We start from the raw sequence: 25,832 nt of genomic DNA, 5'->3' as shown, positions 1-25,832 counted from the left end.
GGATGTATGCTTTTTTACTGCTACCTTTTTATTTGATACAAATCTATCCATGCAAGGAAAAGTATGATGTTTTTATACCTTGTGCGATAACCGAATCAATTACCCCTGTCATTTGCCTGTTTATATCTGTATGTTATGCAGTGCTTTTATGGTCATTTTTTGATATGTTCCGAATAAAGCTTCATGAAATGAAAATGAGTGTCTATTTTTCGAAATAGGTAACTGCAGCTCAAAAACAGTGATAATTCCATGTAAGGAATTACTTGTTGATGGACCAAGGAGTTACATGAGTGTTTTTTCTTTTTAACTTTGGAACTTCCCCAAAGGAATTTTAGGGTTCAATAGATTTGCTGCAGTACCCAGGAGAGAGCAACCCTCAACTTTCATGGGGTATGATTAGTTCAGAAACTTTTGAGTGTGGTGTGCTGCAGGGATCTGCGCCGAGTTCCACCCTTTTTAGGGCGAGGTACTATCCGGTTCGTCAGAACCGGAAGTAGCGAGTCTTATGTTTCTTAGTAGGGCTTCTTCATCCCGCCTCTCATTTTGGCTCTCTCCCATTGGCTGGCTTCCTAAACGGAGGCCAGCCATTGGAGGAGAGAGCCGTCCCTCCAAATAGGCTCCGTCCTTTTCGGATTTGGAGGTGTGTTCCTTGCTGTTCTTTCCACTTTTTTCCACGCCTCTTTTGAACAGCAGGAACACGCACCCAAATCCGAAAATTCTTCAACGTTGTGTCTGCCATTATTTCGTTTGTCTCCCTATGAGGATGGTTTCGCTTTCTCCGTGGTGGTGATCAGCCGGAGCTTGCTTGTTCTGTGTGTTCTTGTTCGCTGAGGCAGAGTTTACAGAGTCAGGGAGGCAGAGGTACGTTCAGCATGGACAGCCTGTAATACCGGGAGCCGAGCAGATGTAGCTAATCTCGGCTTCCGGTCCACGCGCTGCTCCGGTGGAATATCGACGGTTATAGAGCTACATACTGGGCTCACATGTTCCCTATCTGAAGCGGATTGTCAGGAGAGCCGGGGGAGAAGCCTCGCCTGCCTCCGTGACCCTCGGTTGGAGCTGTTTTTTCCTGTCGGCTGTGAAATGTGGTGATACCCAAAATGGCGGCCAGCACTTTACCGGGGACGCCGTCGGACGAGGGCGACCCCGGGAGGTAGGCTCACCATAAGAGCGATATCGCCCTACAGAGACTCCTGTTGCCGCTTCCTGACCCGGGGGTTTACTTGCTCGCAGGGTCATGTTTTTGTTTGCCTGGTGGAGTTTGTCCGAGCTTTCCGGAATTCTGTGCAAAAAAAAGCAGGTTGGCGGAATTCTGCGTGCCTCTGGGAGCAAGCACTTGGGAGCAAGTTGGTGTCCGAGGAGAGCTCCGGCGATCTTGGGAAAGCGAGCATGAGCCGCAACTTGCTTCCATGTGCTTGCTCCCAGAGGCACGCAGAATTCCGCCCCGGTCGGGATCAAAGTTGCTTTCAAACGGGAAACAAGGCAGCAAAAGTAAAGCACAAGCAGCAATTCAGTGGGAAGGGGGACCTCAACGCTCGGCGTGCGCACCCCCACCTAAAGCTTCTTGTGACGGGATTAACAACTTCCCCGGAGAGCTTCCATCGGGACTGACCACCCGTATAATTGAAGCATCGGCTGATTTGTATGTAAATGCGCTGGCGAGAGGTGTAACATGGCTCATTTTACACCCACAGCCTGGGCAGTTAACAGAGAGCTGTCTCTCTCACACATTTAGGAACCAGGGGTGTGTGTTTTCATATTTAACCTTCGCAGCGATGTTTTCTTAGTACAGATGCGCGGTTCAACTAAACTGCTTTCACATAACTATTTTCTCGTGTTATTTACCGTAAACAAAATTACCTTCTAGAAGCATTTTGAGGTCGTGAAGGATCAAATTATTATCGAGCAGCGTTATTTAAAGCAAGAAGGCACAACACGGCAAGGTTTTTTTTGTTGTGGAGCATTGTAACATGTTTTCTGAAGTGAGTCAAAAAATTAATATCATGCGCACTCTAACTTGGTGACCTGCTGAACTCACCCTGCTCTGTATGGCCAAGAGGGCGCTGCTATTTTCAGGACTTTCCTTGTCCAGTGGCCGCCCTCCTTTCTGTCATGAGTATTGGCACGAGCTGCAGCTAATGACTCTTCCAGCAGACGGTCAGACTGTGCCTCGATTGGCAGCTCACATGTAGCCATTTAAGGTGAAGTGCTCTGCTCACGCGTTTGAACTGGTAATTCGTGCCACATAATGAGTGTTGTATATGCATTGCTCCCGTGTAGACGCCTTCTTCGCCCCTTTCTCTTTTCCAATATTCATTCTGAATCACGGGATGTAGATTTATATTTTGGTGCGTGGGTTTGTAAGCATGCCTTTTGTACGATATAGATATTTCACTTGTGACATTTACAGCGCGTTTCTGTTGGTAAATCGAATACTATTTTTGAGGGATATTTTCCGATTCTCAGTTACAATCTTTCGCTTTTCTTGGAATTTGAGAATTCATGCTTAATTCCTCTCATGGGTGTTTCTGAGGCTGCTACTGATGATGTAGTTACTCACCAGAGTATCACCTTAACAATTTATTAAAAAGCCATGGGCTTATCTACGAAGAAAAACTGCATGGGAAAGATTTACATTTACACCTGAACATTCTTTTGCAGGTTTTTTTTTTAGTTCACAAACATTCCCAGTCGTGCAGGGTGACTGGGCGTCCCGGATTTGCCCGGACGGTCCCGGTTTTTCACCAACTGTCCCGACAGATTTCAAGAAATTTGGCTCCTGTCCCGGTTTTTAGAGAGGGTTTTTAGAGAAGGTCGACTGAATACGACAGGAGGTGCGTTTTAATGTTTTACAAAGCAGGGATCGTTTTCAGTTGTTTCAAGAAAACAATTTAATTAACAGACAAGCTACTGGGTTTTAAAAATATGCTTTTATGTATGTTCTAACTGCCTTTTCTGTAATTCTCTGCTGAGGAGGGCTATCATTCTGTCCACTCCCTTGAAGTAAAATTGTAATTCTTGTTCTATTTCATTGAAATGTCCCTGTTTTTGACTTTAGAATTCTGGTCACCCTACAGTAGAACTCTCTGAAGCCTAGTATTCCACTGACAGAATGTGTGTGGCTCTGTGTGGGTGGCTCTGTGTGGGTGTAAATGCAATAGGTCATGCATTTGCGAGCGATTACGCTATTGGCATTGTTAATGACAATCCCATTTATTTAACGATTAAGCTATTGGCAATGCAAATGACAATGCCATTTATTTATGATCTATACTACTATTATAAAGAGAGAACACAAACCTTTGAGCCAGGTAAACTCGAAAAGTACACCACCAATCAAAACACCCAAGACATCGTTGAAAACCTCAGGGCAAGCAGAAGGACATTGGCTATTAAAAAGAAAAAATATACGTTGTTTAAAAAATTTCGAAATAAAAATAAAGTAGTCCCTTGCAAGTAGCGCCGGCCGTGACGTCTGCGTGATGACATCATTTGCGTTTGCGCTCCCTGGCAACACTTCCGGAAATGGCGCCGAAGATCGTGACCTGCTGGGAGGACTGCCGCGGCCCTGCTTGCTGCTGTGCGAAGTGGCGGCCTGTGCGGGCGGGGCGCCTGGAGAGTGGCGGCCTGTGCGGGCGGGGCACCTGGAGCGGGACCGGCGGCTGAGGTAAGGATCTCCGGGACACGGGCGGTAGGGGGCCGGGGCGGGAGGGGGTGGGAGGGGTCCGGGGCGGGAGGGGGCAGGAGGGGGCCGGGGGCAGAAGTGCACGCAAGCCTCAAATGCTGCCCCCAGCCCCTTTCTGCCCCAAGCAACGCTGGGGATGGCTGCTAGTTTTAAATAAAATAAAAATGTCATGAGCAATGCCAATAGCTCTACCTTAAATAATGCCGAGACCATTGCATTGTAAATGCTTGTTTATATTTATCTGGCGCCGCTAGCAAGGTTAGTGGAATCATGGTATGTACTTTTGGTTTCTTTTGCTGAAGACATGCAGCCCCCTACTGACCTTTCAGGGGAATTAGGTTGAAACATTGTGTCCCTTTATACTTTGTCTTACGTCATTTGTAGAATGGATGAGTGACAATTGCCTTAAGCTTAATTCTCCAAAAACTGAGATCCTTTTCTTTGCCACTAAGATCACCCCGTATTCCTGCAACTGGTGGCCAGCTGAGCTAGGGGTTTCCGCTCCTCCAGCACCAACTGTAGAATTTTGGGTGTTAAATCTGATTCTAACCTTACGTTTGAACCCCAAATTAAGGCTATTTCTGCCAATTGTTTTGCTATGCTTAGGTCTCTAAAAAGAATGCTACATTTAGTGACTGAAAACACGGGCAAGACTATTGTTGACAATAGGACATGGTGACGGTAAAACACTGTCACTCCGCATTTTTTACTCCGCATACCTTTACTCCTCATACCATGATAACGCAGGTACCGTTACTCCGCAAAATTTTACAACGCATGCCATTATATATTATATGCTTTTACAACTAAATTCGTTGTAAAAGCATGATTGGTAAAAGCATATGTTTTTTTTTATTTAAGTGTATGGTAAGTATATGGTTTTAGTTTGGGGGTGTTGGAGTACATGTTTTTGGGGTTCAGGGGTATTTTAAGGGTGGGTTTGGGTTATGGGGTGCAGGGGTATTTAAGGGTTAAGGGATAGGTTTGGGTTATGGGGTGCAGGGGTATTTAAGGGTTAAGGGATAGGTATGGGTATTGGGGTATAGGGGTATTTTTAGGGTTCAGGGGTATGTTTGGGTTTTGGGGTACAGGAGTATTTTTAGGGTTTAGGGGTATGTTTGGGTTTTGGGGTACAGGGGTATTTTTAGGGTTCAGGGGTAGGTTTGGGTTTTGGGGTACAGGGGTATTTTTAAGGTTAAGGGGTATGGTTGGGTTTTGGGGTACAGGGGTATTTTTAGGGTTAAGGGGTATGTTTGGGTTTTGGGGTACAGGGGTATTTTTAGGGTTCAGGGGTAGGTTTGGGTTTTGGGGTACAGGGGTATTTTTAGGGTTCAGGGGTAGGTTTTGGGGTACAGGGGTATTTTTAGGGTTCAGGGGTAGGTTTGGGTTTTGGGGTACAGGGGTATTTTTAGGGTTCAGGGGTAGGTTTTGGGGTACAGGGGTATTTTTAGGGTTCAGGGGTAGGTTTGGGTTTTGGGGTACAGGGGTGTTTTTAGGGTTCAGGGGTAGGTTTGGGGTTTGGGGTACAGGGGTATTTTTAGGGTTCAGGGGTAGGTTTGGGTTTGGGGTACAGGGGTATTTTTAGGGTTCAGGGGTAGGTTTAGGGGTACAGGGGTATTTTTAGGGTTTAGGGGTAGGTTTGGGTTTTGGGGTACAGGGGTGTTTCTAGGGTTCAGGGGTAGGTTTGGGTTTTGGGGTACAGGGGTATTTTTAGGGTTCAGGGGTAGGTTTGGGTTTTGGGGTACAGGGGTATTTTTAGGGTTCAGGGGTAGGTTTTAGGGTACAGGGGTATTTTTAGGGTTCAGGGGTAGGTTTGGGTTTTGGGGTACAGGGTATATTTATAGGGTTAAGATGGGTTAGTGTAAGGGGGTTGGGGTATTTTAGGGAGTAAGGAAGGGTTTGGATTTTGGGGCACTGGGGTATTTTAAGGGAGCAGGGTGGTATTAGTTTTTAGGGTGTTAAGTGTATTTTTTTAAATTGTATATATATATATATTTATTTTTTATAATTATTTTAAAACAAATATAAATGTAAAATATTTATTTACTTACATACATATGCTTTATTTGGTTTATTTTTATATATTTATTTTTATTTATATGTAAATAGATACATATATGTATACACTATATATATATATAAAAATATATATATATTTATATTTATATGTGTGTGTGTGTATATATATATATATATATATATATATATATATATATATATATATATATATATTCACTGAAAAAAAACATAGGTTTCACACCAGTTATAGTTAGGTGGAAATTTTACTCGCATAAAACCATTGAAATTCCCACGTTATAGTTAGTTGGACTCACTATAACTTGCGCGTGCAATGCACTGCTGATGACGTCACATATTACATCACTCATGACATGGTCAGTGACATCACTCATGACATCACTGATGACATTTCAAATGACGTTGTAAATGACGTTGTTTGCGTTGTAAAGGCATGGGTTGTTAAATTATATGCGGGGTTAAATTTTGCGGAGTGATTGTACTGCGGAGTAATGGCTCTGCGTTGTAAATAATGCGGAGTCATGGTATGAGGGATTTTTGAATGCGGAATGTCGTCATATATTCCATGGTGACATCTAAATTGGCTTATACTAATAGTTTATATTTGGGTCTACCAGTATATCTGATTCAGCTCTTCAGACGATTCAAAATTCTGCTGCCGGTCTGATCCTGAAGACCCCGCTTTGGGTCACTGTGACTCCTTATTTACGGCTACTTCATTGGTTACCTGTAACTAAGTGGATCCAACTCAAGCCATAAACTTTTGCCTTTACAGCATTTGAACAAAAAAGAGCCCCTTTATTTAAGAAAGAGTCAAACATTACCATCAAGTTAGATTATAGACAGCCAACAATCAAAAACTTCATCAGCTGCCTTGGATTCGCAAGGCTAGGAGAGGTGGGAGATATTTTGTCTTCCTCGCCTCTAAACTTTGAAACTCTCCTCATCTCAGTCTGCACCTAAGTCTGTCAGATATTGCCTTTAGAAAGAATCTAAAAAAAATGTTTTTAACTCTTGCTTGATCGGCACCTGAGGCGGGCTGGGTTGTCTGTTGCATGGTTATATGTCCGTTGCCACTAGCGCCGGGCGCCTCTTCAAAGGTAGCAGCGCGCTTTATAAATGGTATTGTATCAACTTGGGAATCTAGCCAAAGCCTAAGAATATATAAAACCTTCAGAGGTATGAGCAGGTCACCTGATAGTAAAGAAACTACTATCAATCCTGACAAAACTGAGCTGATCTTGACTGGAGGCACATCCAATCCTTGAAACTCTAACTTCTGGCCTCCTCTCATTGGCCTCCTCTCATAGGCAATCCTCCTTGCCCAGCTAAATCTGTAAAAAGTCTAGGGGTTATAATAAGCAAAGACCTGTCTATGAAATCCCAGATTGGCCCGGTAGTATCCTCATCCTTTTTCCATCTTCGAAGAGTCCGGAAAATTTGCAGATTCCTAACCACCGAAGCTTTAACTTTAGTCCTTCTGGCCCTGGTTATCTCCTGCATTGATTATGCCAACTCACTCTATGTTGGCATCCCTGTATATCAGCTCCATCGCCTACAACTGGTTCAAAACGAAGCAGCCAGGTTCATTTTCCATCAACTCAGATACCAACATGTCCGCCCTTTGATGAAGAGCCTTCACTGGCTCCCGGTGGCCAAATGTTGTGCATTTAAACTGGGATGTACTATCTTCAAACCCCTGGCTGGCCACGGTCCGGCATTTATCTCCTCCTTGATACATCGTTATACCCCTGTTCGCAAACTTCGTTCCTCCCACTTGAACCTGCTCATCATCCCCACTGTGAAACGGAAAAAACATGTCTGGCCCCTCAATTCTGGAATTCCCTACCCATGGAATTCAGATCAGTAATGTAATGTAATTTAATGTAAAAGGGTATTTATAGAATGTAAACTGTCGCTCCGGAAGGAGCATCCTGGCGCTGAAGAAAGAAGCTCAGTGGGTGGAAAAAAAACAGCTCTAGATGGCGGCAAGTACTATGTCTGTCAGGTTATATAGCCAGGCTTAGAGTTTCTTTCTAAAGGCTACTTCCGTAAGTTGCATTCTGAGGTCATTTGGCATGGCATTCCAGGCTCTAGGAGCTAGGAAGCCGAACGATTTGCCTCCTTTCGTTTTAAGATGAAATTTGGAGACGTTGGCAAGATTGAGCCCTGCTGATCTCAAAACTCTAGTTGGGCTATAACGACAAAGTCTTTTCGACAGATACCTTGGGCCAATATCATTTAAGGCTCTGAAGGTGGTTAGTAGGATCTTTAAGAGAATTCTTTTATGCATCGGGAGCCAATGTAGAGTTCTGAGGGCTGCAGATGCTGAGGATTTTCTAGGGAGTTCTAGATCAAGCCGTGCTGCTGCATGTTGAATGCTTTGCAGCTTCTTTAATGTTTGTTTCTTAATACCGGCCATAAGCCTGTTACAATAATGTAGGCGGGAAAGTATAAGTGAAACTGCCACAGACTTTCTAGCTTCGATAGGGAGAAAATCAAAGTACTTCTTCAGAGATATTATTAAATTGAAACAGCTGCCTGCTGTGTTTCTCACATGGAGATCGAAGGAAAGAGAAGAATCAAAAAGGATACCAAGGTTTCTTGCTGACTCCACCACGGCAGGAGGGGAGTAATACCTTCGGGCCACCATTTGGCAGGGCAGAAGTTATTGTTTTTCCCCATAGGCAGAATTTCCGTTTTATTAGAATTGCATTTAAGGTGGTTGTTTTTCATCCACTGAAAAATTTCCGTTAGGTAGTTTTGAAAGTTTTGTTCGGCTTTGGTGGCATTTTTGTCCAGGGATAAAATAAGTTGAGTATCGTCGGCATATGAAGTAACACATATGCCGTACGATTCAATGAGAGTGATAAGGGGTGCCATATAAATATTAAAAAGTAGGGGACTCAAAATCGAACCCTGGGGAACTCCTGCCTTTATTTATTTTTCCTTTGAGAGGAAAGGTCCTAAAGATATTGTCTGAGTTCTATCTGCAAGGAAAGAGACAATCCAGTCAAGGGCTTTGCCTGTTACACCATTTCATCTCAATCTGTTGATAAGGATATCATGAGATATGGTGTTGAACTCCGCCGATAAATCAAGCAATATCAGGACGGCTTTTTTTCCTTCATCTTGAATAGACTTTATGGTACCAGTTACTTCCATGAGGGCAGTTTCCGTAGAGTGCTTACTCCGGAAGCCTGATTGTTATTGGTGTAAAAGGTTGTGTTTTTCAACAAAGTTCAAGAGTTCTTGGTGGACCATGGACTCTGTTATTTTCCCAAGTACTGGCAATTGGGATATAGGACGCAGATTGGAAAGCTCAGTGGGGTCTTTATTTTGTTTTTTCATTAAAGGTTTTACTGTGGCTTTCTTCCAGTCTCTTGGTACGATTCCTTTACTAAGTGAGTCATTAACTACTCTGTTTATAATAGGATTCACTATATCTATTATTTGATGGAGAATAAACAGCGGACATGAATCCGAGGGTGACCCTAATTTACAGGACATTATGGCATCCCTTGAATGGGCTAAAGTGATAGGTTTAAATGAGATGAGAGTACTAAGTATCTCAGCCGTGGGGCTTTTTATTTCCATAGCAATTGGCAACACTGTTTGAGAGAAATCATCCTGAATCAGTGTTATTTTGTCTTCAAAATAGTCTCAGATCGAGGGAGGAGCTTAGCGTGCATCCAAGATGGTCGCGTGAGCACAGGGCTCCCCGGACCCTAGCCACCCTTTGCAATCTATCCTGATGTTATCCTGATTTCTTGGACGGATTCTTTGAGATGAACCTCGGCTGAGTTCATAACTCTTTTCAGAACTTAAATCGGACTTGGGCAACCAAAACTACATCGATCTGAACTTTTTGGGCCCACCTGGAGGCGAGCCGGGGACTGGGCGACCTGTGGATCCGGGACGAAGTTGAACAACAACGGCAGTGGGGTCTCCTTGGTAGCCCCATCACAACTTTCGGTTTCGTTTCTGGATCCCGGCACGGTTTGATTGAGAGACCGTTTCGCTCGGCTGGGAGCCAGTCCAGCCTCCATTTAATGCAAACACTGCTTTAACATCACGGCCTTCTGGATCACTTTGTGACTTTGTCTTGGCCGTACAAGCCAGCTTTTGTGGTCTGTTGGTGCCTGGCCTGCCGGCGGCCATTTTCACCAGGTCTCGCGGGCCCCTCTGGGGCGCATCTTTCAACATGGCTGGCAGGGGTGATGCTGAGAAGCGGAAGACAAAGACACCTCTTCGTGGTGGACCGGTCCAGACAAATGTTATGGACCGATACACTCAGTCCAAAGGATCCCCCGTACTCTCCAGTCGTACCCCAGAGGATGCCAAAGAAGACCCCGTCCGCTCCTGTTGAGCTGTCCCTGCAGGACATTATAAGCGCCATCTCCAATATGAAGGAGACCATCGGCCAGCAATATGAGGCTCTGGCTCGTAAAATCGACACGGTCGCCATTGATGTCACCTTGATCAGGGCCGACCGGTCTAAGACCAATGAGAAAGTGAAGTCATTGGACTTGAAGACTTCCAGCCTCACGGCCGATGTGTCGGAACTCCAAACAGAATTTGGCAATCTGAAATCGGCCAATGACTTGATGTCCCACCGACTGGAGGATTTTGAGAACAGGGCGCGACGCAACAACATTCGCGTCATAGGTGTTGCAGAAAATCCCGAGCCTCACTCGGTGGATCTCCTGGTCGAGGATCTCGTCCTGAACCATCTTTCCCCCTCTGGACTCAGCAAGTTTTTTGCAGTGGAGCGTGCACATCGTGTTCCGGGTGGTAAGCCCAAGCCGGGCGCTCCTCCACGGCCTATCATCGCAAAACTTTTCCACTTCAGAGACTGAGATGCGATCCTGCAGGCATCGAGAGAGCACGGCCCGGTAAAATTTGAGAGCTCCTCTGTCAATTTTTTCCCGGACTTCACTTAACTTGTCAAGAGACAAAGGATGGGTTTTCAGGGGGTAAAACGTCGTCTTCGGGACCTGGGACTAAAGTACACAATGCTTTTCCCTACTAGGCTTCGAGTGGAGTATGAGGAGCGGACCTTCTTTTTCGATCGACCGGATAATGTAAGTGACTGGTTGGATTCCCTGCCTGGCCGAGGCGATCGGACGGAGCACCCTGGTGGTGCCGAGGGTGGTGAGCCTACACAGAAGTGACTTTTCGGTCCCTGACCTCCGAACATTGGACGTTTCTCAGCTGGGTTCTATTTCTTTTTATAGTATGCTCATTGTTGTCCACGTCTGGGCGGCGGGTGGTGACGGGCCTCTTTCCTCCTCCGGGGTCTTTTTGTAGAATGGGGTTGTTAGGGCGACAGGCACACTGCATGTTGGGGTGGCTTCTTAGTCTACTGCAGGGGTACAGGGAGGGGGGAGTTGTAACGGTTGTTGGTTGGGGGGTGGGATGGGGTGTTTGTGTGTGTGCTTTTTTCTCTCAAGGCGACATATTGGTTTTTTCCTTGCTTCAGGTGTCCGTCTCTTTGTGGGGCGACTTATGCATCACTTGTGGGGTAGTGGGTTGAGGTTGGTATCATGGAACGTCAATGGATTGGGGGATCGTATAAAACGGGGTGTTGTACTGCAATATTTGCGTCGTTTGTCTCCTGATGTGGTACTCTTGCAGGAGACGCATTTGGAGGGAAATGTGTGTCATGCTATGAATAGGTGGGGTTACCGATTGGTTGCTCACGGGGGTTCACCACTGGTTCCAGAGAGGTTGGTATTTTGTTCCGGTCTTCTCTCCCTATGGCGATTGATAATGTTATCATTGATGACAGAGGGCGCTACGCCGCCCTCACTGGTAGGTGGGAGGGTAAGACTCTTTCATTGGTCACTGTATACGTTCCCCCAGGTCTCTAGACCTCTACTTTCTCGGATGTTGGCCGGATGATGCTGGACCTCCCTGACAGTCTTCTCCTCATGGGTGGGGATTTTAATTCTGTGCTTTCAGGCGGTTTGGATCGCCACCTTCACAGGACTCTTCCCACTTCCCAATCTTGGCTCGGTGGGTTCATAGACACCTTTGGTCTGGTGGACTGCTGGAGGTTAATGCATCCAACGCAATGTCAATATACCTTTCCCTCTGGGGCTCATGGGAGTCTATCCAGGCTTGATTATATCCTTATGCTTGCTGTCCAGTCTTCCTACGTTAGGGAGATCAGACACTTGGCCCGAGGCATTTCAGATCATTCACCTTTGTGGCTTAGTTTTGATACGGGGATACACGCTGCGGGGCGGATCGCCCCTATCAATCCATGGTACTTGCGCAACCCCAAGACCCGTAGCAGCCTGATAAAGTCCCTAGATCACTACTTCCTGGAAAATGAGGGGTCCGTTTTGTCCTCTGTGTCCCTGTGGGAAGCCTTCAAAACTGTTATTCTTGGACAGGCCCTATCTTTATTAGCTGAGACCAAGAAGGCCAGAAATGTGGAGGTTGTGCGTCTGGAGGCTGAAATACTGGAGTTGGAGGCTGATCTAGAATTAGGCGTCACCCGGGAGAGACTCCACGCCCTTAGTTTGAAGCAGTTTGATTATAAATCCCATGTTACGGATGCTGCCAAGACAATGTTCAGAGAACAGCAGGGTAGATTGTATGATGTTGGGGATAAGGCGGGTACATTGATCGCCTGGCTTGATAAAAAGGAAAGAGCGAATCGTGTGGTCCCTGTGATTCAGACTTCGGATGGTGTGTGCGTGACTGACCCTGGCGAGATTGTGGAGTGTTTTGCTGATTATTTTCGTGTGGTCTACTCCCCGGTGTCCGACAGAGACGAAGATAACTCTTGTTTGCTGTTGAGGGACATTGCGCTGCCTTGTCTGTCTGAGGAGGATCGCGAGCGCATGGAGGCCCCGTTGTCTGTCGATGAGATTGCTACCGCTATCCGTTCTCTCCGTTCTGGCAAGGCTATGGGCCCTAATGGCCTGCCTATCGAACTGTATAAACTGCGCCCGGACAAAGTCGCGCCTTATCTTCGCGCAATGTTCAGGGAGTCACGTGAGCTTGGCACCCTCCCTTGTGACCAGCGTCTGGCTACTATAGTTGTAATTCCTAAGGAGGGCAAGCCTCGTGATCGCTGTGCGTCATATAGGCCTATTTCCCTACTGAATGCCGAGCCAAAAATTCTCGCCAAGGTTATTGCTAATCGTCTCCTCGCTGTAATTTGTGACCTGATCCACCCGGATCAATCCGGTTTCATTCCGCACCGGAACACTGCTCTTAATTTGCAGGCGCTAACACGGTGTTCTCGCTAGGGCGGAGTCTCTTTCGGAGCCGGCCATCTTGGCTTCCTTGGACGCCACGATGGCCTTTGACACAATTGAATGGCCACATCTTTGGGCCACTCTGGCGAAATCGGTTTCGGTGCGGAATTTATCAGTTGAGTTAGACTTTTATATTCGGATCCGTTAGCTCAGGTCGTCGTTAATGGCAGAGTGTCCCAGTCCTTCGCTCTCGGGAGGGGTACTAGGCAGGGATGCCCGCTGTCCCCCTTGCTTTTTGCTCTTGCTCTAGAACCGCTTGCAGCTTGGCTCCGATGGGAGCCGTTGATAAAGGGCATTCAGTGGACCCCCGATTTTGAGGATCGTGTTTCGTTGTACGCCGACGATATCCTCCTGTACCTTACCTCCCCTCGTAAATCCCTTAACGTCCTGTTCGACGTTCTCACTTCTTTTGGCAAGAACTCAGTTTTTTTGTTAATTGGTCCAAATCGTGTGTGTATGTCATCTCGGGCGGCCTTCCCCCCTTACCGAGTAGGTTTCCCATTCAAATCTCGCAAGCAGGCTTCAAGTACTTGGGAGTCCATATATCGTTGGACCCAGTTGCCCGCTACGAGCATAATCTCCTTCCTCCTCTCCGACGATTGAAGTTGGACGTGGCTCGGTGGCGTAGATTGCCGTTGGCGCCACTCGGTCGGGCGGCACTTTTTAAAATGATGTCTCTGCCTCGATTTCTCTACGCTCTTCAAAATTCTTCTGTCTTTGTTGGGCTTCGGAAATCATTTCGATATAATGATTTCTCTTGGCTGTTTTTATAAGCGTGAAGTAATCATGCCTTTATTTTATAAAGGGCTTTAGCTAAGGGATCATAGTCCCTCCTCCATTTCCGTTCAAATTTTTTACACTGGAGGTGAACCTCCACCAAAGCCTGTGTATACCATGAGGCACTTATCTTCCTAGGTTTAACATTCTTCTTATGGAGACGCTTCGGAGGAGCTAGTTCTCGCGTAGTAGTCTGTATCCAGGTATGAAAAGTTTTAGAGTCTTGCTCAACCTCTCCGGACAGAGTAGGAACCAGTGACTGGACTGATTGCCTAAGATTAATATTCTTAGCTATCCCTGTCCAGTTTGGCGAAGTGGTGGAAGATAGACGGCCTTTCATCTCCTTTTCCTGAGGATGATATAGCTTTATGCTGAATGGGATAAAGCAGTGGTCCGTTCAAATTTGGGGTACTGGGGTATAAGTAGTTAGTGCTGGAAAGTTGGAACAGATCCCATCCAGTATATGACCTGCTAGGTGAGTTACATCTCCTATTTTTTGGGAGAGTCCGAAGATCTCAAGGGTCTGGTGAAAAGTATTAACCTGAGGTTCAGTTTTTGATTCCAAATGCAAGTTAAAATCACCTAGGAGTGTGAAATGGGGATAGCGAATGGTCAAGTGGAGTAATCTCCTACACCCAGTTCAGAACTCTCCTTAAAACCTTTCTGTTCTCTCTGGCATATGAGTAAGCTTTTGTCATCATTCCACTGCTGCATTCTGTCCATAGCGCCATGAAATCGCTTGGTGTAAGTGCGCTCGACAAATGATTTTAACATAACATAACATTTCAACTGAGTTGTTTCAAACTTCCAGATTAAAGATCGAAATTGAAGTTTCTCCCTACTACTGCAGCCACTAAGGCTACTTCTTCCAAGAAATTAGAAGACTGCAACAAAGTAAGCTCAAGGAAATCTTTAGTGAACGTTTGTCAGAGCAATAATGTCTCACGTGCAAGGAGGGCTTAGCAGGGAATTCTGAGGCTGGATACATTTGAAAGGAAAGATTTTATCTACTAGGTTTGTAAGTACCCTGACTAAGAAAGCCAGATAAATAAACAAAACCAGTAGGTTATGGCATTTGGTATCTAAAAAGGGAAACTGCTTTTAAAATTGATATTCTTTTAATTGTTTTCCTTTATCAGTGATGAATAGCTAGATTGTTTTTTTTACAAGTAAAGTGTGGTAAAGGAATTAAGAAAACGAAGACTTCATATTTTGAAGACTTGGGTATTGATCTTCTAAATGATAAATGTAGTAGGGTATCCTGATACTGGGAAATCTGAATGACGGACAATAGCTTAGTGATCATACACTTCACAACTCTTCGAAGTTTATGCTTGCACCTAGAACAGCTATTTAAGGCTGTAATTGGCTAATATAAAATGTGTCAGCCAGAAAGGCAATTACAGTAATCTAACCTGGTCATGTTGTGATTTGAGCAGTGTCTAGCCATTCGTCTTTTAAACTGTAGGATTCAGGATTTTAAAACAAGTCTCAAGGTGACATGTCTTGCTATTATGGAGAGAAAGATATTGTCGAGTTCCTTTCCAGTTGAAATTCAGGTACAATCTATTGTTTTACAAACTAGTTCCAAGGCCTCCCTATGTTACTATTATGGGTACGGAGATAAAGTCAAGTCCCTTTTCAGGAGAGGTTCAATGTTTTACTACTAATACTTTTTTCTACAGATTGCAATCAGTATTTTATGATTACAAGAAATAAATCTTTTCTGGAGTTGTAATGCTGACCATGTTGGTAATCTAATGACGGATACTTCATTTCCTTTATATGAGTCGACTTTTTTCCATTTGCTGATCAGTGATAGATTTGTATATATGCTTATACTCCCCTTTTCATTGTTTCTTCCACTTTCTCGCCGTACAAAGGTTTGCTCTTTGTATGAAAGTGCTCTCTCTTTTGTAATTAAGCTTCATTTACTGCAATAATATTTTAATCTGTTAATAATGTAGCTTAGTCCCACATCCTAACACTTACAGTGCAACCAATGAGCATCCAAAAATGTGTTTAAAATAAAACCTTAAAATTAGTATCCAACAATTAGATTGTTCCCACTGATCATGTTGAGGCACTAAGCATGCTGAATGACAAACAAGCTGCAGTTTCTAGAACTAGCTAACAATGAATAAGGTTGAGAAGCCATCAGTAATGTTTTACTGCATTTGCAGTTTATCCTGTTGGAAATCATCCATGGCTCAGAGACAAAACAGAGCACTATAACTAACATAGGAAATGGTGTTTAGCGGGAGCTGTGGAAGAGCTTACGCCATATAATGTAGACTGTTACAATGTATGTGTTTATCTAGTAGCAGCAGCAGCAACAAAGACATAACAATGTGCCTCGCACAGGACCGAGCCGGCACATTCCAGCTCTTACACACATTGTGTGAAGTACTCTCCATGTAAGCTTCGCTTTTTGTATGAAGAAGAGAGAATGATCATGACACCACTGAAATACTTTCAGGCAAACCATTAGTTCCGAGTTTGCAGCAGTTGAGTTGCGTCCGGAGTACACACGCTTTTAGTATGATGATCTACACATTCTTGTTTAAAGCAGGCGTGCAGACAAGACCACCACGTCTGTACAGTTTGTCCAAGTATGACATGAGATTACATAAATCTTACTGATAAAAACATGCATTCCTAGGAAGGCCGTTACTGGGCTCTACAAGCCAAGATTTCGGTGGACCTGGATAATTTCACAACAAGGATCATGCAAGTGTCTACGGGAGCCTGGGGATACGTTTTTAACTGGATACAATACATTTTAATGGAAAAATAAGTAATAGATGAACCGTTTCATTGGAAATCACTGCAAAGTGCAGATGGAGTGCGGGGACAGGGGTTCTGGAATTAAGTACAAAGCGTATATACTGATATGTTATAAGAGTAACTCAAATAAGTACCAAAATACGAAAACTATTATTCTGTTTCAAAAAGTTAGCTTTTGCTGGCAGGAGTACTGGTTACAAAGATTTCCATCAGACTCCTTTTGATAAGATAATTCTAAATCAGAAGAGCCATGTAAGTGCAACAACCCCATACAGAAATGAATCCCAACAAATACGTCTGAAACATACAATGTACTGAGGACAGTATACGTTGAGTCATTGCCCGCATAGGAATTTATCGTATGGGGACCGGAGCAGTTGTTTTCGGTTTAATTTCATCTGCTGTGAACATTAACTATTCTGTCATTGAACACCTGCAATGCTCTGTCTCACAGAACATCTTGCGTTGATTTTTATATCATTATAATGTCCTCAACACATTGTGCGTTGTAGTCTTTCTGTTGTGATTCGCTGCTTTAAGAGGTTCTTACAAGTATCTCTCTCAACATGAATTATCTTATCAAAGTGAGTCAGAGGGAACGATATGTGTTTTGAACATTGAAATAGGCTAATTCCCAGAAATACCGGTTGCCCCCTGGTTTCAGTTGTTGCCATGGGGATCCGCAGATGAAGGTGAGCAAGGGGGCTGCTTACCTCCCCCCACCTCCTCTGGATTTTTCACTTGAATATTTTTCATATTTCAGATCGTACTGCTAATAAAATACTGGCAGCACACACTTGAATTTTTTTTGGTTTTTTTGCCCCCGCCTCGAAAACATTTCTGCGGACGCCCATGGTTGTTAGTAGTAATACTGGGTGCAGCCGTTGGAAGAGCTGTGAAACCTGAACACACACACACACTACTCCCAGTTGTAACTCCAGGAGTGTCACCTACATTTGGCTTGCTTCCACATTTTCCAGAGGCCAAAAATGTCTACTCTGTTTCAGTCGAGGAAATCTGTTACGACAGGGAAACAATCTTCCAGGTGCCAGAATTGTTTTCTGCTGGCTACTGTTGTTGCTGCCAAACCTGAAACCACTGATAGGTGCATCTACTGATCCAAATTTAAGTGAACGCCAAAGCTGTGGTTTCGCCTCACCAGGTCACCGTGAACACCTGCACTGCACCTGCCGTACTTCCTACTCACAGCCCAGGGAAAGGATGGATACTGATCCGCTGGAAAAACAGGATTACTAAGTGGAGCCTATCTGTGTACTCTGGGTGCTAGCTTAATCTTATAAACCCTTCCTGTTTGTGAAAAGTAAAGAAATACAAAACTTGACAGACTGCGCTTGATCTAAAGTATTTCCTGCAGAATTACACACAATTAATACTTAAAGGAAACCTTCAAAACTGATGCTTCAGGTAGAATCAATAATTTACAGGCAGCAGTTTTTAGTCTCTAATGTGAAACCAGTTTGTAGCTTCAGACTAACCAGAAATGCTCTTGACCAGCTTTTTCCCCTAAGCTCCTGCTCCTCTGCTGGTAAGTTTGGCAAAGGAGACAACATCAGCAAGGGCCTTACTCATTTCACTCCACCGCCAATACAGTCTTTTCACAGTAGGGGTCTGAGACATTGTCAGAGGTAATATACAGAAATCTCCTGATTGAACATCTTAGCAAAGAAGATAAGCACAAGGCTTCAGTATGAGACACTGCAGAACCCGCAATTCTCAAACACAAATAATACATATATTAAAAGGCAACAGAGTTGAATAGCAGAGCAAGTCGCCAAATTGTGGTGTTATCTTTCTGGAACAGCTTGGGACAATGCACACAACGTCACCCACCTACTACTTGCCATACTCCCCCCCCCCCCCCCTCCCGAAAACGTTGACCTATTGGCTTTGCTGTAGTTTATAATTTCTCCACTTTTTCCTTTTTTTTAAAAAACTGTTTCTGAAAACTTTAGTTATCCCCACATTTGTGTTGTTGACTTGGTAGGGAGCACACTACACATTTGTAGTGGAGCTCTACTACGACAACCGTTTAACAGACAATGTTAGTGCAAAGCAGTACACTTTCAGCACTGTATGGGAAACGCATTCTTACAGGACTGGTGCACAAGCCACTCATCGCCTGTGGATTTAACAGTTACAAATGACAAGAACACTGCTTTGTGGGAGTAACAAATCAGAAGACTGTTTCTTCCTCATTCAACATTAATATGGGACTATGAAGTCTGAAGAATAAACTCATGTAAGAATTATAAGGTCGACACGAGTGGTATTTATTATAATTATGTTTTTTAACATGAAGAGCCCGTCTAAAACAGAGGTACTCAGATCACAGGTGTGCAACTCCTACTGAAAGGATAAAAATATGCAAGTAGGGAAACAATACAATAGATGTACAATTGTGAGCATAGTGAGTGAGACCTAGACTAAAGTATGCTATGAAAAATAGAAAGGAGTATCAGTGCTCTGTTTTCAAAACTCGTCTTACAGCACATTTACAACTGTATTTCATTAAGAGCGACTTGCCATTTATTTGTTTAATTTCTTTCTTCAGTTTTTTTTTTTTTTTTTTTTTTTTTTAACACCTTCAATTTTGTTTTAGGTCTCGGCCTGCGTAGGCGAGATCTTAGGTCTTAGAATAGTGGGCTTGAACCCGCCCCTCTTCTCCATTGGCTGGCTTCCTAAACGGAGGCCAGTCATTGGAGGAGAGGGGAGTCTGTCCGTTTAAGCCCCGTGGTTTTGGGATTGAGGGGCATGTTTCTTTAGGTTCTTTCTCTCCTCTTCCCATTGGCTGGAATTTTACATTCCAGCCAATGGGAAGAGGAGAGAACGAAAAACACGCCCCTCAATCCCAAAAATGAAGGTGGTTTCTCCAAGGCATTTCTGCTTCGCCTCGGAGAAACATGGTGGTGTGCAATGCGTTGTCCGACCGGCCGCGCAACAGACAGAGACTACCCCCCCTGAGCCGGTAAGTTTTCTTGCCTCTGTTCCCTGCCTGCGCTCGTCTTTTCTTGCCTCTGATCCCTGCCTGTGCTCGTCTTTGCTCTTTCCGACTCTTGTGGGCATGTTGTATTTTGTTGCTTTGTTGCTTTTGTATTGGCTTTTCCAGAGCATAGCCCAACAGGGAGGAAGTGGGCCTCCGACTGCCTGGTTACGTGCCGAATCCTTTGTGTGAGACATGATCTAGCCCCCCAGCTCCACCCTAGCCGCCACTGCGCGCGCACGCGCCCCATGTTGTTTGCCGCATCCTTTTCGATAACAAAAGCGTGCCCCCCCCCACCTTCGCATTGAGCGTGGGCACCGAGGGGTTTGCCGCATTTTCCTTGTAGCCTAAGCCCTAAACCACCCCCTCCCACCCCCCGCAGAGAGCGCACGCACCCTAATAGGAGGGTTTTCTGTCCAGGTGCACCAGTCCGAGGGATGCCTTGCACAAAATGTATATATTTTATTTCGCTGGGTTCACTGTTTTTTAGATTGGCTACAAAGAGCGCGATGCGCATTTAAAGCCAGTGGGTTGCCTGGCTCCCCACGCCAGCCGCATCGAGATTAGAACCTGAGCCACACCGCCCACCATCCCCCACCGCAGCGAGTGCGGGCTCCCATAGTGGAGGAGTTCCCCTCTAGGTCGGCATGTTTTAGACCCTTTGGTGATGTTAAAGGCCAGAGTGCCTGACTTTGAAGCTGAGGATCGGTGTGGGGTCTGGCAGGAGGCTCTAGGATTTGCATAGGATGTATTCATTATGTGTGCTGGGGTGCACAATGTAAATGCGGACACAACAGCGGTATGCGCACTTTAGCCAGAGGTTTGCCTTGCCTCGGGCGGCAAGGTCGCAGTTGTTCGGCCCTTGACCCTTCCTCCCCCACCTCCCCTCTTGGTAACAGCTTGTTGACTGTTGTTTACATCCTAGAAAACACGCCCCCCAATCGCAAAAGGACAGGGCTTAGACACAAATGGCGAGCGCTCGAGCTTTGTTTTTTTTTTTTGGATCCATTCCCCATTTTGAATCTTGATCACTGTTTTTTTTTCCTCTTTCCTCCCACCTATTATCCCCGTTCCTTTCTCCCGCTACCCGCTTTCTCTTTCCTCCACTCGCATTCTTTGTATGCCCAGGCCACCGCTGCCCCGAAGCCTAGGGACACCCAGCAGCTGTTTACCCGGGGCTGCCCTCACTCGACCCTCGGTGGGACAACAAACACCCCTGCGGAGCTCAGGCTCTGCTCAGGACCCCTCCTCCCCGGTGTGGCGGGTCACAAACACCCGAGCAGCGCACAGGGCAGAGCAGATCCCAAGACCTCACCACCCCCCAAACCACGCTATATCCAGACAACAAAAGCCCCCCCGACTGAAATTAGATTGTAAATCCACGACTCCAGCCCTCACCAATCTCAGGGTAGCAAACACCCCTGAACAAGGGGCCCAGCAGACCACCAACCCACCCATCGAATTCCTGATATTAAGGAGCCCAGCAGAGCTCCCCCCACCAAAGCATGGACTCCAGCCCCACCCCCAGAAGATAACACTCAGGCTCCCAGAGCCACTCCACTCCAGGTTACAAACCCACTGAGATCTAGGACTCTACCTGCCTAATACCCCAAGTTCTCAGCCTAAGTGTACCTCCTCCTCTTTAGGTTCCCCAGAGCCCACACACCAAGGGTCTCCTTGTGGTTGTTGGCTAGAGACCCCCCCTCTTTCTAGATCCCAAATCTACACTTTTCCACTTGACTAGCTCACTTCACACCCCTAGTTGCCCCTTGCCCCCCTCCACACCCCTAGTTGCCCCATGCCTCCCTCCACACCCCTAGTTGCCCCTTGCCTCCCACCATGGCCCGCGCTGGCCCTGTGCGCGACTCTTCCAAGGCGCTGCTGCTGGAGCTGAAGTCCCTGCAGGAGGAGCCGGTGAAGGGCTTCCGGGTGTTCCTTGTGGAGGAGGCGGATCTCTACAGCTGGGAGGTGGCCATATTCGGGCCCCCCAACACTGCTTACCAGGGTGGCTACTTCAAGGTATAAGGAGGGAGTGTGTCAGCTTCTGAAATGCCCCTGAGTCACAGCCTGCAGTGCTTCATTTGAAGAAACAAATTAAGTGCCAGGGCCCTCCTCGGATGCCATGCAGCTTGCACCACCTATTGCCAATGACAGTACCAACACAACTACATCACACTCCTACAAGTGTGACACTTCAGAGTATTCGAGGCCCCAAATGCTATAAACACCTAGATAATAAGGCATCCTCTTTTCATAATGAATAAAGAACATATGAATAAAAAGAAAAATAAAGAAGGACATCAATTATTTTGGTATTTATAAATTGAAATAATTATGTTGTCTCGTGTGATAAGATATTTCTATTCAGAATTTTGGGATTTTCTAGATATTATCTAAGTGTATGGGACTCTTGTAATGATACTATTGGTTCCTGTGCTCCTCTCCCTTTGGAAATGTAATTTTGTTAATATCGGGGTTTGGTGGCAGTTGGCCCGAAGAGTGAGCACTTTTTGAGCAATTGGACAAACAGTGCGGCGAGTACTGGCCATAACCGTTCTTTCTATTGCCTTCAAATGCTATAATAATGGCTTTGGTGGCAGGTATCAGTCAATCTTAATGTTAATTGAATTTATAAACAATTGTTGTGCCTGTATCTCAATTACACAAACAGCGTCTCCATGTGGCAGCCCATCCTAAGTGCCGGTGTTGGCAATTAAGTGCCGGTGCTGAGCACCGTAACCCACCAACTCAAATTAAGAACTGGTTACAGGGTTGAATGCTGTGTGGAAATGTCTGTGTGTGTGTGTGGCTCTTTCAGTGTGTGTGTGTGTGTGTGTGGCTCTGTCTGTGTGTGGCTCTGTCTGTGTGTGTGGCTCTGTCTGTGTGTGTGGCTCTGTCTGTGTGTGTGTGGCTCTGTGTGTGTGTGTGTGTGGCTCTGTGTGTGTGTGTGTGGCTCTGTGTGTGTGTGGCTGTGTGTGTGTGTGTGGCTCTGTGTGTGTGTGGCTCTGTGTGTGTGTGGCTCTGTGTGTGTGTGGCTCTGTGTGTGTGTGGCTGTGTGGCTGTGTGTGTGTGGCTGTGTGTGTGTGTGGATGTGTGTGTGTGTGGCTCTGTGTGTGTGTGTGTGGCTCTGTGTGTGTGTGTGTGGCTCTGTGTGTGTGTGTGGCTCTGTGTGTGTGTGTGGCTCTGTGTGTGTGTGGCTGTGTGTGTGTGTGGCTGTGTGTGTGTGTGGTTTCTGTGTGTGTGTGGCTCTGTGTGTGTGTGTGGCTCTGTGTGTGTGTGGCTCTGTGTGTGTGGCTCTGTGTGTGTGTGTGGCTCTGTGTGTGTGTGGCTCTGTGTGTGTGGCTCTGTGTGTGTGGCTCTGTGTGTGTGGCTCTGTGTGTGTGTGGCTCTGTGTGTGTGTGTGTGTGTGTGTGTGGCTGTGTGTGTGGCTCTGTGTGTGTGTGGGTGTGTGTGTGTGGCTCTGTGTGTGTGTGTGGCTCTGTGTGTGGCTCTGTGTGTGTGTATGGCTGTGTGTGTGTGTGTGTGTGGCTCTGTGTGTGTGTGTGGCTCTGTGTGTGTGTGTGTGGCTCAGTCTGTGTTTGTGGCTCTGTCTGTGTGTGTGGCTCTGTCTGTGTGTGTGCTGTCTGTTTTGGGCTCTGTCTGTTTTGAGCTCTGTCTGTTTGGGGCTCTGTCTGTTTGGGGCTCTGTCTGTTTGGGGCTCTGTCTGTGTGTTTGGGGCTCTGTGTGTGGCTCAGTCTGTGTGTGTGCGTGGCTCTGTCTGTGTGTGTGTGTGGCTCTGTGTGTGTGTGGCTCTGTCTGTGTGTGTGGCTCTGTCTGTGTGTGTGTGGCTCTGTCTGTGTGTGCGTGGCTCTGTCTGTGTGTGTGTGTGGCTCTGTCTGTGTGTGCGTGGCTCTGTGTGTGCGTGGCTCTGTGTGTGCGTGGCTCTGTGTGTGCGTGGCTCTGTGTGTGCGTGGCTCTGTGTGTGCGTGGCTCTGTCGGTGCGTGGCTCTGTCGGTGCGTGGCTCTGTCGGTGCGTGGCTCTGTCGGTGCGTGGCTCTGTCGGTGCGTGGCTCTGTCTGTGCGTGGCTCTGTCTGTGCGTGGCTCTGTCTGTGCGTGGCTCTGTCTGTGCGTGGCTCTGTCTGTGCGTGGCTCTGTCTGTGCGTGGCTCTGTCTGTGCGTGGCTCTGTCGGTGTGTGTGGCTCTGTCGGTGTGTGTGGCTCTGTCGGTGTGTGTGGCTCTGTCGGTGTGTGTGGCTCTGTCGGTGTGTGTGGCTCTGTCGGTGTGTGTGGCTCTGTCGGTGTGTGTGGCTCTGTCGGTGTGTGTGGCTCTGTCGGTGTGTGTGGCTCTGTCGGTGTGTGTGGCTCTGTCGGTGTGTGTGGCTCTGTCGGTGTGTGTGGCTCTGTCGGTGTGTGTGGCTCTGTGTGTGTGTGGCTCTGTGTGTGTGTGTGGCTCTGTGTGTGTGTGTGGGGGTGCATGTGGCTCTGTGTGTGGATGCAAATGCAATAGGTCTCGCATTTGCGAGAGATTAAGCTATTGGCATTGTAAATGACACTGCCATTTATTTATATGTTTTAAAAACAAAAATAATGTCATGAGCAATGCCAAGAGCTCTAACTTTAACAAAGACGAGACCATTGCCTTGTAAATGCTTGTTTAGGTTTTGTGGTGCAATTTGTGCCTACTTTTCATCTGGTTTCCAATTCTGTTCTTGATGTCTTAGCGGGAATTGTTATATCAACACTTTTGGTGTTCCAAGGCGTTTCTAAAGCGGAACAGTAAAAAGCCCATCATAAATATGGAAGGGTTTAATAAGAAGCAAACTTCAAACTTGTAAAACACGTATTTATGCCCAGAAATGAACTAACTGTAGTCAGCTAATTGCTCCTCTTTTTTCTGATCTTTGTTAGTAACTTTTCTCGGGCTGGCTTTGTTGGGAGACTTTTGACATTTTCTACTCCCTTATTGGGCTGGATTCTACGGCTTTAGAGGGTCTTTATGTACTCACTGTATTTAACGATCTATTATTACATCAGAGTAATCACCTATAGTAGGAGGAATGCAGATTTGCAAGCTTCAACAAGAATTTTAGGGTTGCCGCAGAATATCCTACTTTCCACATGTACACTTACCTCATCTTACTTACTTTTCAGCAACAACAGCTTGACAAAACTAAAAAACAATTAGAAAGGTTCCACACAATGCAGACGTGCACGAAAGAAGACAAAGGAAAACAAAGGAAAGGGACCATATAATTTTGTGGAAAACACTACAAAGGAGCTCTTCACTCGGATTTCTTCAGGGTATGAAATTAAACGGCTTGTCCCCTTTGCCCCTTGCCACCAAGGAGGAGACGGAGCCCAGACATACAGGACTTTTAATCAAGTAAACGCTGCTGCCATGGAGAATCAGAATTTCCTGCTAAACTCTTTTAACTACAATTAGGGATTGTATTTTCAAATTTCCACTCAATACGAGAAAACTTATGCTAACATATGTCAATTCTATATCATTTAAAATTAATGTAGAAAATTTAGTTTGTTTCAGCTTGTAATGTTCTTGCCCCATTTCTGAAAAGTTATTAATTTTCCTCTATAAATTTAGGTCTTCAGTAAAACAGGGATTACAGGACTTCCTGTTTAGGCATTAATGTGTCGTCCCCACTGTTGCTGAGAGAGGTCCGGCTACCAGTGCAGAAAGTATGGGTTGGGACGGCTGAGCTGCGGAATGTACATGTTGATATAGGTCAGATTAGCTGCCGCTGATCTACTTAGGAACAGTTCATTAAACAGTTAATGTGCTCTCTACAAAGAGATATCCTTTCGCAAGAGCAGGCTGAAATTAAGCAGCAAACATTCCTCTCTCCAAAGCTGTGACGATTGTTTCTGAGCACATTACTTTAAGAACATACCCTGGAGCTCTCCCAATAGTATTTAGGAAAATAATCAAGATGATAAACATGTGATTCAATACACAAATGATTATAAAAAACAGGTAACGTGAAGAGAAAAAGCAAGCACATCAAGTACACAGCATGCAAGGGGCATGGACGCGTTTCTACTGTTAAACAAAGCTGATTCTCACCGTTCTGAACAAAATGGCTGAATTAAGAGCATCTGATTGGCTATGCCCATATACCCTCCTCATCATCCTAGAGGTTGAAAGAGGGCAAAGGAGATTGAAACATCCCAAGGCAGCATGAGAGTGAAATAAAGAATTGGTTAGTATTTGCAACATTACACCGAGCTGGCATAAGCATAGACTGACATTGTGTATGAAGATGTTCATGCAACG

At 45.7% G+C, this 25,832-nt stretch overlaps 1 protein-coding gene across 12 annotated transcripts in view; it reads right to left on the bottom strand.

Moving 5' to 3' along the window:
- Window positions 1-25,832, bottom strand: part of ERC1 (ELKS/RAB6-interacting/CAST family member 1) — a 2,439,553-nt gene that overhangs the window by 227,015 nt on the left and 2,186,706 nt on the right. For 2 of the 12 annotated variants that reach the window (XM_086952864.1, XM_086952863.1), the window contains one exon: window positions 25,623-25,689. The exons of the other annotated variants lie outside the window; for them this stretch is intronic. In XM_086952864.1, the coding sequence (XP_086808990.1) occupies window positions 25,663-25,689 (27 nt within the window). In that variant the 3' untranslated portion in view covers window positions 25,623-25,662. The remainder of the gene's footprint in view (window positions 1-25,622; window positions 25,690-25,832) is intronic. 12 annotated transcript variants of the gene reach the window in all.

Source organism: Lissotriton vulgaris, chromosome 1_2 (genome assembly GCF_964263255.1).
Source record: "Lissotriton vulgaris chromosome 1_2, aLisVul1.2, whole genome shotgun sequence".
NCBI lineage: Eukaryota > Metazoa > Chordata > Amphibia > Caudata > Salamandridae > Lissotriton > Lissotriton vulgaris.
The sequence above is the reverse complement of the archived record's forward strand: the minus strand, read 5'-3'. Positions and strand labels throughout refer to the sequence as shown.